This window comes from Ananas comosus, linkage group 16 (genome assembly GCF_001540865.1).
Source record: "Ananas comosus cultivar F153 linkage group 16, ASM154086v1, whole genome shotgun sequence".
Lineage (NCBI taxonomy): Eukaryota > Viridiplantae > Streptophyta > Magnoliopsida > Poales > Bromeliaceae > Ananas > Ananas comosus.
In genome coordinates this window covers 6,312,050-6,322,640 of record NC_033636.1, presented here as the reverse complement: position 1 = coordinate 6,322,640, position 10,591 = coordinate 6,312,050, and the positions used below count along the sequence as shown (strand labels likewise).

The window sequence follows — 10,591 nt, the reverse complement described above, 5'->3', positions numbered from 1 at the left end:
TGGTTGTATCCTGTTTGTACTGTTGTACTTGTGCGACGCCGTGCAAATACAGGGGAGACTCTGTCCGTGTGAACAGTGGAATCTCTGTATTTGTGGCGGGTCTGGCATACTCTGGGGTCAGTATATAAAAAAAAAAAAAAAAAATTCAGACGCTTTTCCGCTATCTTTTAAACTGTAAGGGACCCCGGGGCGTGACAGATATCAAATTTGAATTAACAATTAAAATTTTTTAATTATATAGTGGATCAAAATTAACTTTTAAATTTTGAAATAAATGTGAATTAAATTTTGATCCTTTTAGTTTAAAACAAATACTTAAATTTTAGATTCATCAAAAATCAAAAAATAAATAAAAATATTTAATATATATAAAAAAAAAGAACAATATAGATATTGTAAATATTTTCTAATAAAATAGAACATATGAATTTATAAAATATAATTTTTATTATAAGTTTTTAAATAAATATAATATACAAATTTATATTGATTTAAAGTAAATTAAAATAATTGTTACGTACATTTGCAGGTACACTCAACTAGTATATATATATAATTGAGTTCCTATGATTTTGAAAGTACTAAGTCAATGGTGTTGGTAGGTTTTCAGTCCTTGGATTAGAGGATGTACGATTAGGATGATGGTGGTTCCCAGGAATTGAGTGAGTGGTTGGTTGAATAGAATAATTTAAGGAGTAGAACTGGCTAAGAAGGTAAATTTAACAACAAAAAACTTGGTAGCACCAAGTGCTTGGTGCTATTAGAAGCACCCTAGCTAGACTCTCTCTCACTCTCTCTTTTTATATATATAGTACGTCTCCTGCACTTTTGAAAGTATGGAAGCCTCCGTACTTGTAAGTTATTTTCGATTATGGGATATTCGATTTGACGATCGGCTTCGTTAACTATGATCTATACTATTATAATTATTTAAAAACCAAATTTTATAATTTTTTGACATTATTTACCAAGTGATCAAAGGGTCTCAAAAATGACTATTTTAACGGTCGATGTGGCAGGTTTGTAAGTTCAACAGTGCAGAAAAATCCAAATTATATGAAACTTTAATAGAAAATTCTATTCAACATCAAGATCATACTTTCGATTTGAAATTTAAGTCTTTTATTACTATTTTTTATCAGATTTTTATTTTCAATTGTTCATTTTGATGCTATTTGTTCACTAGGCAAATGAAATTAAAAAATTATGAAATTTGGTTTTAAATATATCTGATAATATATATATACTCTCGATCCGAGAACGCGGAAGCTTTCGTACCTCTGGAAACATGAACATTCAAAAAAGCTACTATCCTGTAGGTTAAGCTACTAGCCAAGGTAATCCATACTAGATATTTCTGATAGTTGTAGATCATACCTAATGGAACCGATCATCGAATTGGATGTCCTATCATCGAAAAAAACTTACAAGTACAAAGGTCTCCATGCTTTCGAAGGCGCAAGAGCCTAGCTCTCAATATATATATATATATATATATATATATATATATATATATATATATATATAGTAGGCTGGTATGCTTATGGAAGCACGGAGCCCTCCGTGCTTCCACTTTGTTTTCGATGTTCGGACTTTCAGATCGACGATCGGCTCCGTTAGAGTTGATCTAGAGTATTTGAAGTACCTAGAAAGTAAATTTTGTGATTTTTCGATATCATTTGCCTAGTGATCGAAGAGGCTCAAAATCAATAATTTTAATGGCCGTGGTGAGCGGTTGCAAGTTTAACGCGTGTAGAAATATCCAAATCGCCATGAAATTTTGATAGAAAATTCTTTATTACCTATAAAACAAGATCAATAACTTGATTTAAAAATTTAATGTCATATCATCATATTTTGTAAGATTTTTATTTTCAACGTTGATTTTGAGCCACTTCGATCACTAGACAAATGATATCGAAAAATCGCAAAATTTATTTTCTAGATACTTCAAATACTCTAGATCAAGTCTAACGGAGCCGATCGTCGATTCGAAAGTCCGAACATCGAAAACAAAGTGGAAGCACGGAGCGCTCCGTGCTTCCATAAGCATACCAGACGCACTATATATATATATATATATATATATATATATATATATATATATATATATTATATATAGTATATATATATATATATATATATAAAACCTTTACAAAGTACAAACTACAAACTACATATTTCATGCATGACAGGCACTGCTTACCAGCAACATCCTCTCTAGTTTCCCATTCTCATCATTAATAAGGAAATCAGTTTCCACCTATAGTGAAAAGAAATGATTAAATTATCATCACTGTTTCAAGATCAAATTATCAAAATCGAATTAATAAGCAAAAAAGCAGAATTGCTTAATGTCAAATAGTAGGAGCTCAAACTTACTGGTTTCTTCTTTTTCTTTTTCATCCCAGCAAAGCTTGGCTCACCAGACTCAGCAACTGCACAAAACAGGCATGTCATGCTCAAAATTAAACAATTCCCATAAATCTATTATAACTACAGGTTAAAAGAGCTGAGAAAGTAAAGCACCTAAATGGTTAGCATTTATTAGAAAAAAGGTTAAACCTGTTAAATTCTTAGTCTTCTCAGCCAACTTATCCACCTCATCTGCAGGGTCCTGAATCACCACGTTCTTCTTCTTCTTCTTTTTCTTCGTAGGGTCGAAAGGTGCAAGCTGCACAATCATCAGCACCAAATAAATCAAATATGACTACCTAAACCACCATCAAAAGTAGCATAAATATAAGCCTTAAGAAGCTAACACTAAAAAAAGTTAAAACATTGAAACTAACCCTATCTGCAGAAATTTAGCTTTTTCCCAAAGCACAGACAAAGTAGTACTTTAGCAAATTACTTTAAGAACTGAACAAAATAATCAAATAGTAAGGAAAAACCATTCACCTCTGGCACCTCCTCTTTCATCTGTGATGTGTTCTCCTCCGCCATATTGAGCACCTACTCAAATCCTCAAAGCACCTGTAACCTGATCATAAGAAACGGATACCTAAAGAATCAAAAATGTGAACTAACCCTATTTACTTATTTCTAGTCCCAGATCTAACCAAAATATGAAGAAAATAGGAACAAAACAAAAGAGGAAAAAAAAGCGCAATTACAATTTCAAAGATTGAACCAATCAGACAATAGGAAATCCAAAATTTTAGAGCATTATATTCATTTAGAGAAGCGATGGTGAAAAATAAAATTTAAAGAAGGTCTGGATGGTAAAAATGAAAGCTAAAAAAAAAAAAAAAGAGATCCAATATCAACACCATTGCCAACAGCCAGCCAACGTCTCCAGCGGCCACGGCGAGATAAGACGATAACATTTATTGCGCTCGGGCGAGAAGCGAAGGAGGCGCCGTATGAAACGGAAAGGGCAGAGGGATGATGCAGCAGAGTGGGGAGAGAGAACGACGTATCGTACGAAACGAAGAAGGAAGACGGAGCGTGCAGCGGAGAGGGGAGAGAGACCGCGCCGCTAAGAAAGGAGAGAAAACGCTCCATATGAAAAATACGGAGAGAAGAGAGCGGGCCGGTTCAGACGCATGGTTCGGTTCAGAGAATCGTACGAAAACCATGTAGAACAGAGAGCGGCGGTTCGGTTTAGCGGTGGTTCGAAAAAGGATTAGATCGGTTCAGATAGACGGTTTGGTTCAGAAGAAAAACAAATGTGGGTGAAAGATAGACTGCCACGTGGTAAAGTTATTGAGGATTCATATAGAATAATAGATATGGATAGTATTAGATGTTGGATATATTGTTATATAATCCAAATAATATGTTCACATACAAGTCCAATAGTTGAAAGCGTAGGAGCCCAATAGCTTATTAACCCTAGGGTTTCCCTAAGCTGGAGAGATAACACTGTTGAACATTCCAAACTTGATATCTCTTGTTGTAATACTTCAAGCACCCAAAAACACCATCTATTCTCTAAACCCATAACCTCCAACAATCTTGAAGTATTACGATCGTATGTCGGATTTGAGCGAGTAAGGTGTCTATTTGAATATCTCGTCAAGACGAACTCACAAGTATAATTTACTTTCGATTTCGACGGTCGGATTGGCCGGGATCTGAGTTGAAATTCAGGCGACCAAAATCTTTGATTTAAAAACCCAAAAATTATAGCCAATTTCAAAGGGTGAAACCACTTGGGTTCTATTCTACTCGTCGATACGAACGTTTTGAGTCACTCGTCTCGAACGGAGGTCAGACGATGGAGTTACGACAATCGAAAATTTTCAGCAATTTTCGACGACGAGGGCAGTTCATCTTAAGGTTTTTGGGCACTACGGATCCATTTTTGGGTCTGTTTTTGGCAAATTCCACCTCTACAAAGTAGTTTGATTCAGATCAGGGGCTTTATTCGACTTTGTGAGCTCTGCGGACTACAAGGTGCACTCTTTCTAACACTTTGCTCTGATTAAATGGCAAAGCGTAGTTCTTATGATATTACAAAGCCGCACTCATTTGATGTCACTGAATTTCATGGTTGGAAATTACATGTTCAATTTGGCATGAAAGAACATGAAATATTCTATACTGTTTTGAGTGATTTTGCATCTACCATTGAAGATGTGGATGAATAATGGAACAAGGATGAAGAGTTTTATAGAGATTACTTGTTGAACTCTCTAAATCCTCGTCTAGCTATGACTTATAGTGAGTATAAGACAGCGAAAGAGATATGGGATCACTTGAACGCTCCGTTCCAAAACCAAGAGGGGCCCTCTAAAACTCTTCTCGCAGAAAAATTCTTTGACTTTAAGTTCAATATGAATTCAAGCATCACCTCTCAATTAATTGAACTTGAGAACATGAGGAATAAGCTGAAAGATGATAAATCTGATATGTCCGATAATCTCTTTGTCGGTCTTGTATTGCTTAAGCTACCTGCTGAATAGAATTCTTTCAAGACTGAAATGCACATACTGAAAGAACAGATGGGACTGGATGAATTAAAGAGATATATTCACATTGAAGATCAAAACAGCACTAGAAAGAGTTTAGAACAAGTAGGACAACAAAAGTCAGTTGCCAACTTAGTTTCACACTTCAATAAACCTCAGAAAAGGTCGAAGTCACCAAAAGGTGAATCTTCTTCACAGTTAGAGGCCAAAAAGACTATCTACAAAAGGAAGAAAAAAGGAAAGTACCATAACTGTGGAAAGTGTGGTCACTGGGCAGTAGAGTGTAAACTATCAAAGAAGCCAAAGAATAACACACCACAAAGTGAGGCTATTAATATGCTAATTAATGAATTTGAGCCTCAAGCCTTTATTGGAATGATAAAAATTGGAAAGGCTAGTATTTCTTCTGAGTGGTGATTGGATAGTGGCGCTACTTGTCATGCTGCAAATGACAAGAACCTACTCACAGAGGTCACAGAAGTGAAAGACACCGTGAAAAATTGCAATGGTGGTGAGGCAAAAGTGACTCATGCTGGAACTGCAAATTTGGTGCTTTTTTCAGGTAAATTACTAACTCTGAAATATGTTAGAGTAGTACATTTACTTAAAAAGAATTTGATATCTATGAGCTTACTTGATAAAGCTAGTATGTCCTTTTCAGCTATGAATGGTAGAGTAACCTTATCTGTTAACTCATGTTATTTCGGTTGTGCATTCATGGTTAATGGTATGTATAGGTTGACTTTAGATACTGATAACATAAACCATGTGAGTTCTACTCTGATTGATCCAAAGTTGTTGCACAATAGATTTGGACATGTGAACTACAGGAAAATGCAACATCTAGCTAAAACTCACAACATTCCATTGGATACTTCTATTTGATTTGACAAATGTGAAGTGTGTGCACAAGCTAAGATCATTAGAAAACCTTTTAAGTCGATTTCTAAAAGCACACAACTTCTTGAGCTAATATATTTTGACCTTTGTGATTTTAGAAATTACGTCGCTAGAGGTGGTCGGAAGTATCTGATAACATTCATAGACGATTTTTTTAGATATTGTCATATCTATTTGTTGAAATCGAAAGATGAGACTTTTGAAAAGTTTAAGATTTTCAAGTTTAAAGTAAAAAATTAACTCAATTTAAAAATTAAGAGGTTTAGGAGTGATAGAGGAGGAGAATATACAATGACAGGGTTCAAGAAATTTTGTGCTTCAGAGGGTATAATACTTGAAACCACTGCTCCTTACTCACCCCAATCAAATGGTGTTGCCGAGCGTAAGAATAGAACGTTAACTGAAATATTAAATTCTATGTTACTTACAGTTGGCATGCCTTCCTCCTATTGGGGAGAAGCAGTTCTGACTGCTAATCACATCCTGAACAGGTTGCCACACTCTAAGTTGTCTATGACACCTTATGAGATATGGCATAAGCGTCTTTGTAGATATGATACTCTTAGGACCTGGGGCTGTGTTGCTTATGTAAGAATACAATATCCAAAGAGACCTAAGGTGGGACCTAGAACCATTACCTGTGTATATCTAGGTAGTGCAGAAGATAGTGCTGCAGATAGGTTTTTAGATCTATCTACTAACACAGTGATAGAATCTAGAGATGCAGAATTCTTCGAGAATAAGTTTCTCAAAGATCATGGCTTGAATGTTTCTAGATCTATAGATATGATTTCGGAATCTCCTGTAGAATCTGAAGCAGGCCCTTCTGACACTAATCCCACACAGCTGGCTGTTGAATCAGTTCTAGGTAGAGTATCTACAAGAGAGAGAGTTCCCAAAAGTTTTGGTGAGAACTTTGTTACTTATCATCTAGAGGATGATCCATTTTCTTATCAAGAAGCAATGAGATCTAGAGAATCTCTACTGTGGGCAAAAGCCATAGATGATGAAATGAGCTCTCTGTTGCAGAACCACACTTGGCAGCTAGTCAATTTGCCAAAAGGGGCTAAGGCTATAGGCTGTAAGTAGGTATTGAAAAAGAAACTGAATAGTGATGGACCAATGGCCAAATACAAAGCACGTTTAGTAGCTAAAGGCTATAAACAGCAGAGTGGAATAGACTATTTTGATGTCTATTCACTTGTGTGTCATCTATCAACTATAAGAATTCTTCTTGCTTTTGCATTTATTTAACACTTTGTAGTGCATTAAATGGATGTAAAGACAGCTTTCCTAAATAGAGAGTTAAATGAAGAAATCTACATGGAACAACCGGAAGGATATGTCATGAAAGGTCTTGAGGACAAAGTTTGTAAATTGAATAAATCTTTGTACGGTCTTAAACAAGCACCTAAGATGTGGCATCTTAAATTTGACAAAGTGGTAAAGAGTTATGGCTTTCAGTCTAGCTATTCAGATAAATGCCTTTACCATCGTTCTATGTCAAATAAAATAGTCATTTTGTAGTGAGTGACGCGAAAGCTACTTTAGCTAAAGAATTTGACATGAAAAATTTTGGTATTGCTAATACTATTCTTGGTATGAAAGTAAGATTTGAAAGGCGAGTCATCTCCCTTAGGCAGACTCATTATATTGAGCAGCTACTTTCTACCTGAGGATACAGTGATTGTAAATCGAGTGAGACACCATGTGATTATAATAAAAGACTGAGTCCTAATGAAGGGACCAGTGTGGATCAATTAAAATACTCGAAACTGATCAGTGGTCTCATGTATGCTATGAGTTGCACTAGACCCGACATCGCCTTTACAATTGGCATGCTGAGTCGTTTCACTAGTAATCCTAGTAAAGAGCATTGGGATGCCCTTAGTAGGCTGATGAGATACCTTAAAGGTACGAAAGATTATGTTCTATGTTATTCTGGTTATCCTCCAACTGTGGATGGATATTATGATGCCTCACGGTGCTTAGAAATTGGAAATAGTAAGTCCATAAGTGGATATGTATTCACTTTAGGTGGAGCTGCTATTACTTGGAAATCCAAAAGACAGACTTGTATTGCCTTGTCGTCTATGGAATCAGAACTTTATGCTTTAGCTTCCACTGGCGAAGAGGCAGAATGGATAAAGAATCTAATTTTGGATATTCCTTTGACTCGGCTACAGATTAATTCTTTAAGCATGTTCTGTGATAATCAAGCAGCTGTCCAAGTTGTCCAGAATGCTTTCTTTAATTCAAAGAGAAGACATGTGAGACTGAGACATGCGTTGTTGAATTATCTGAGAGAATAAGGAGCTATCACCTTGATCGATGTGAGATCGAAGGATAACATGGCCGATACTCTCACAGATCGAAGGATAACATGGCCGATACTCTCACAAAAGGTATGCCTAAAGATCGATTATTCAAAACAGTGAGGGAAATGGGGTTAAAGACTATATAGATTAGCCTTAATTAACATTTACTTACCTTCTAATTGCATGTTTTGAATTATTGAATCTTCCTTTGGTGGTCAAGCACAATTTATATGTTTCACCGATGTTCATGGTTGCGGACTAATTTGAAAAGGGTGAGTTGTCTCGTTCCAAACTTGATGAAAATGACTTTAACCTAGTTAAAAGTTCTACCTAGAAAACTTGTGTCATTCCAAACTTGATGATACAATCCAACTAGGTTGGACTATTCTTTTCTTGGTTAAATGATCTCATTCCAAACTTGATGCTAAATTATTTGACTTTAAAGAATTAGTAACTGTGACATTCCAAATTGAAACATAGAAATAGCTATCTGCATAAGAAGCCTATTGGTATTGTTCATGTTCTTTGAAACTAGACAATGATTATTCTCTTACAAATGAACTTAAGTTGATGGCTCTTTGTAAATCAAACTATTTAGGCTTTGTTCATAATTTATGAAACTGGCTCGATGCTTATGAACATGATATTATGATGCTTTATGACATTAATATATGTTCTTCTCTGCCTGATGTTATGATGATAAGCTCTTTTAGAGTGTACAGGGACTTGACAGTTCACCTACTATTACCCGTTTTGATGGAGTCCATTTACTTAAGACTTGCTTTTTGCTATCTCTATTTTGTGGATGTTATTATGCCTTTTTCTTGGATTTGTAAGGCCTTGGATTATTTTGACTGGCCTACTTATATCTGACTGTTATGCATATGTTGGTTGTGAACTGATTTTGAGAATTATTTGGGGTATGCTGATCTCAGAACAGATTCATGATAAGAATGATTCACTCATTTGGATTGCAATTGATGATTGAGTTTTAATCCGAGTTGATTGTCTTGGACCGAATGTGGATGATTCATATTTGTTTGAACATTACACTAACCACCGTATTGGATTGTGCTGTATGAAGAATATAGGAGGAGATTGTTGGATATATTGTTATATAATCCAAATAATATGTTCACATACAAGCCCAATAGGTGAAAGTGTATTAAGGTCTATATTAATTGGAGCCCAATAGCTTATTAACCCTAGGGTTTCCCTAAGCTGGAGGTAACACTGTTGAGCATTCCAAACTTGATGTCTCTTGGTGTAATACTTTAAGAACCCAAAAACATCATCTATTCTCTAAACCCATAACCTCCAACATTAGAAGCACTGTGCTATAGTGTTTTTAACTTTAGAATCAACTTTGAGATTCATGCAATTTAGTAGGGATATTAAGCAAGATTCTCTCTTTAACGTTATTAACAAAGAAAAAAAGGAGAGAGAGAATCCCAATGTTACTTTTCTCTTCTCATCTCTCTATTTCTTTCTTTCTTCTTTCTTTCCTCTTTCTCTTAGAGCCCCATCTCCCCCCTCTCTTTCCTTCTATCTTTTCTCTTTCTCCCGAACCCCATCTCCCCACTCCTTTCACCATCTCTCTTTCTCTCTCTTTCTTCCCCCTACACATTCCCAACGTTGCTCCAAACCAACGAGTACTACCTCAATGCCACTCCTGTCCAAATCCGTGCTTCAAATCCGTGGTTAGAACCTCGACACTGCTCCCCGACGCCCTCCAAGCCTGCAGACACTACCTCAATGCCGTTTCCTGACGCTGCTCTAAGTATCTCCTTTCTTCCCACGGGTTTGGAGTGGCGCTAGGGAGCATTAGCACCCATGGATGTGGATGGGGAGCGGCATCGAGGTAGTACTTGCAGGTTTGGAGCGGTGTCTGGAATGTGTGAGTAGAGAGAGAGAGATGGTGAAAGGGATGGGGAGATGGAGCTCTAGAAGAAAAGGAAAAGATAGAAAGAAAGGGGGGAGATGGGGTTCTCAAAGAAAGGAGAAAAAAAGAAAGAAAGAGATAGAGAGAGGGAGAGAGTGGGGCTGGCAAATGAATGAGTCGGCTTGCGTTTGGCTTGATATTCAGCTCGTCCGAGCTCGACTAGAAAGCTCGACTAGAAATTAAATGAGCCGAGCTTGAACAAAAGAAAATGCTTGAAATTCATTTCAAACCAAGCTTGAGTATTACTCGGCTTGCTCGAAATAAGCTCAAAAAGCTCGAATATATATATATATATATATATATATATATATATATATATAATATATAGATATTGAAGAGAGAGAGAGAGAAGAGAGACGAGAGAGAGAGAGAGAGAAGAGAGAGAGGTGCACTAGTATGCTTCTGAAGCACGGTAGCGCTCTAATGCTTTCAAGTCGTTTTCGATGTTGGGCATTTTCGAATCGAGATCAGCTCCCGTTAGACTTGATCTAGAATATTTTAAGTATTTAAAAAAA

The 10,591-nt window shown here is 36.2% G+C and overlaps 1 protein-coding gene across 2 annotated transcripts; it reads right to left on the bottom strand.

The window, feature by feature from the left end:
- LOC109722616 (eukaryotic translation initiation factor 2 subunit beta-like) lies at window positions 2,150–3,011 on the bottom strand. Of its 2 annotated transcripts, none has more exons than XM_020250710.1 (4): window positions 2,902–3,011; window positions 2,566–2,674; window positions 2,383–2,438; window positions 2,150–2,263 (listed from the first exon to the last, which is right to left on the bottom strand). In XM_020250710.1, the coding sequence occupies exons 1-4, from the start codon at window positions 2,944–2,946 to the stop codon at window positions 2,183–2,185; spliced, it is 291 nt and encodes a 96-aa protein (XP_020106299.1). In that variant the 5' UTR covers window positions 2,947–3,011; the 3' UTR covers window positions 2,150–2,182. The 2 variants fall into 2 exon arrangements, with proteins under 2 accessions (XP_020106299.1, XP_020106300.1); XM_020250711.1 differs by having other exon boundaries at window positions 2,566–2,714; window positions 2,902–3,001.

Bases quoted from the DNA above. Each gene is read 5' to 3' on its own strand.
- LOC109722616 (XM_020250710.1), bottom strand. From the start codon at position 2,946: ATGGCGGAGGAGAACACATCACAGATGAAAGAGGAGGTGCCAGAG. The intron at 2,675-2,901 runs GTGAATGGTTTT...ATGATTGTGCAG, and splicing joins TGAAAGAGGAGGTGCCAGAG to CTTGCACCTTTCGACCCTAC. The intron at 2,264-2,382 runs GTAAGTTTGAGC...TTTTCACTATAG, and splicing joins AAAAGAAAAAGAAGAAACCA to GTGGAAACTGATTTCCTTAT.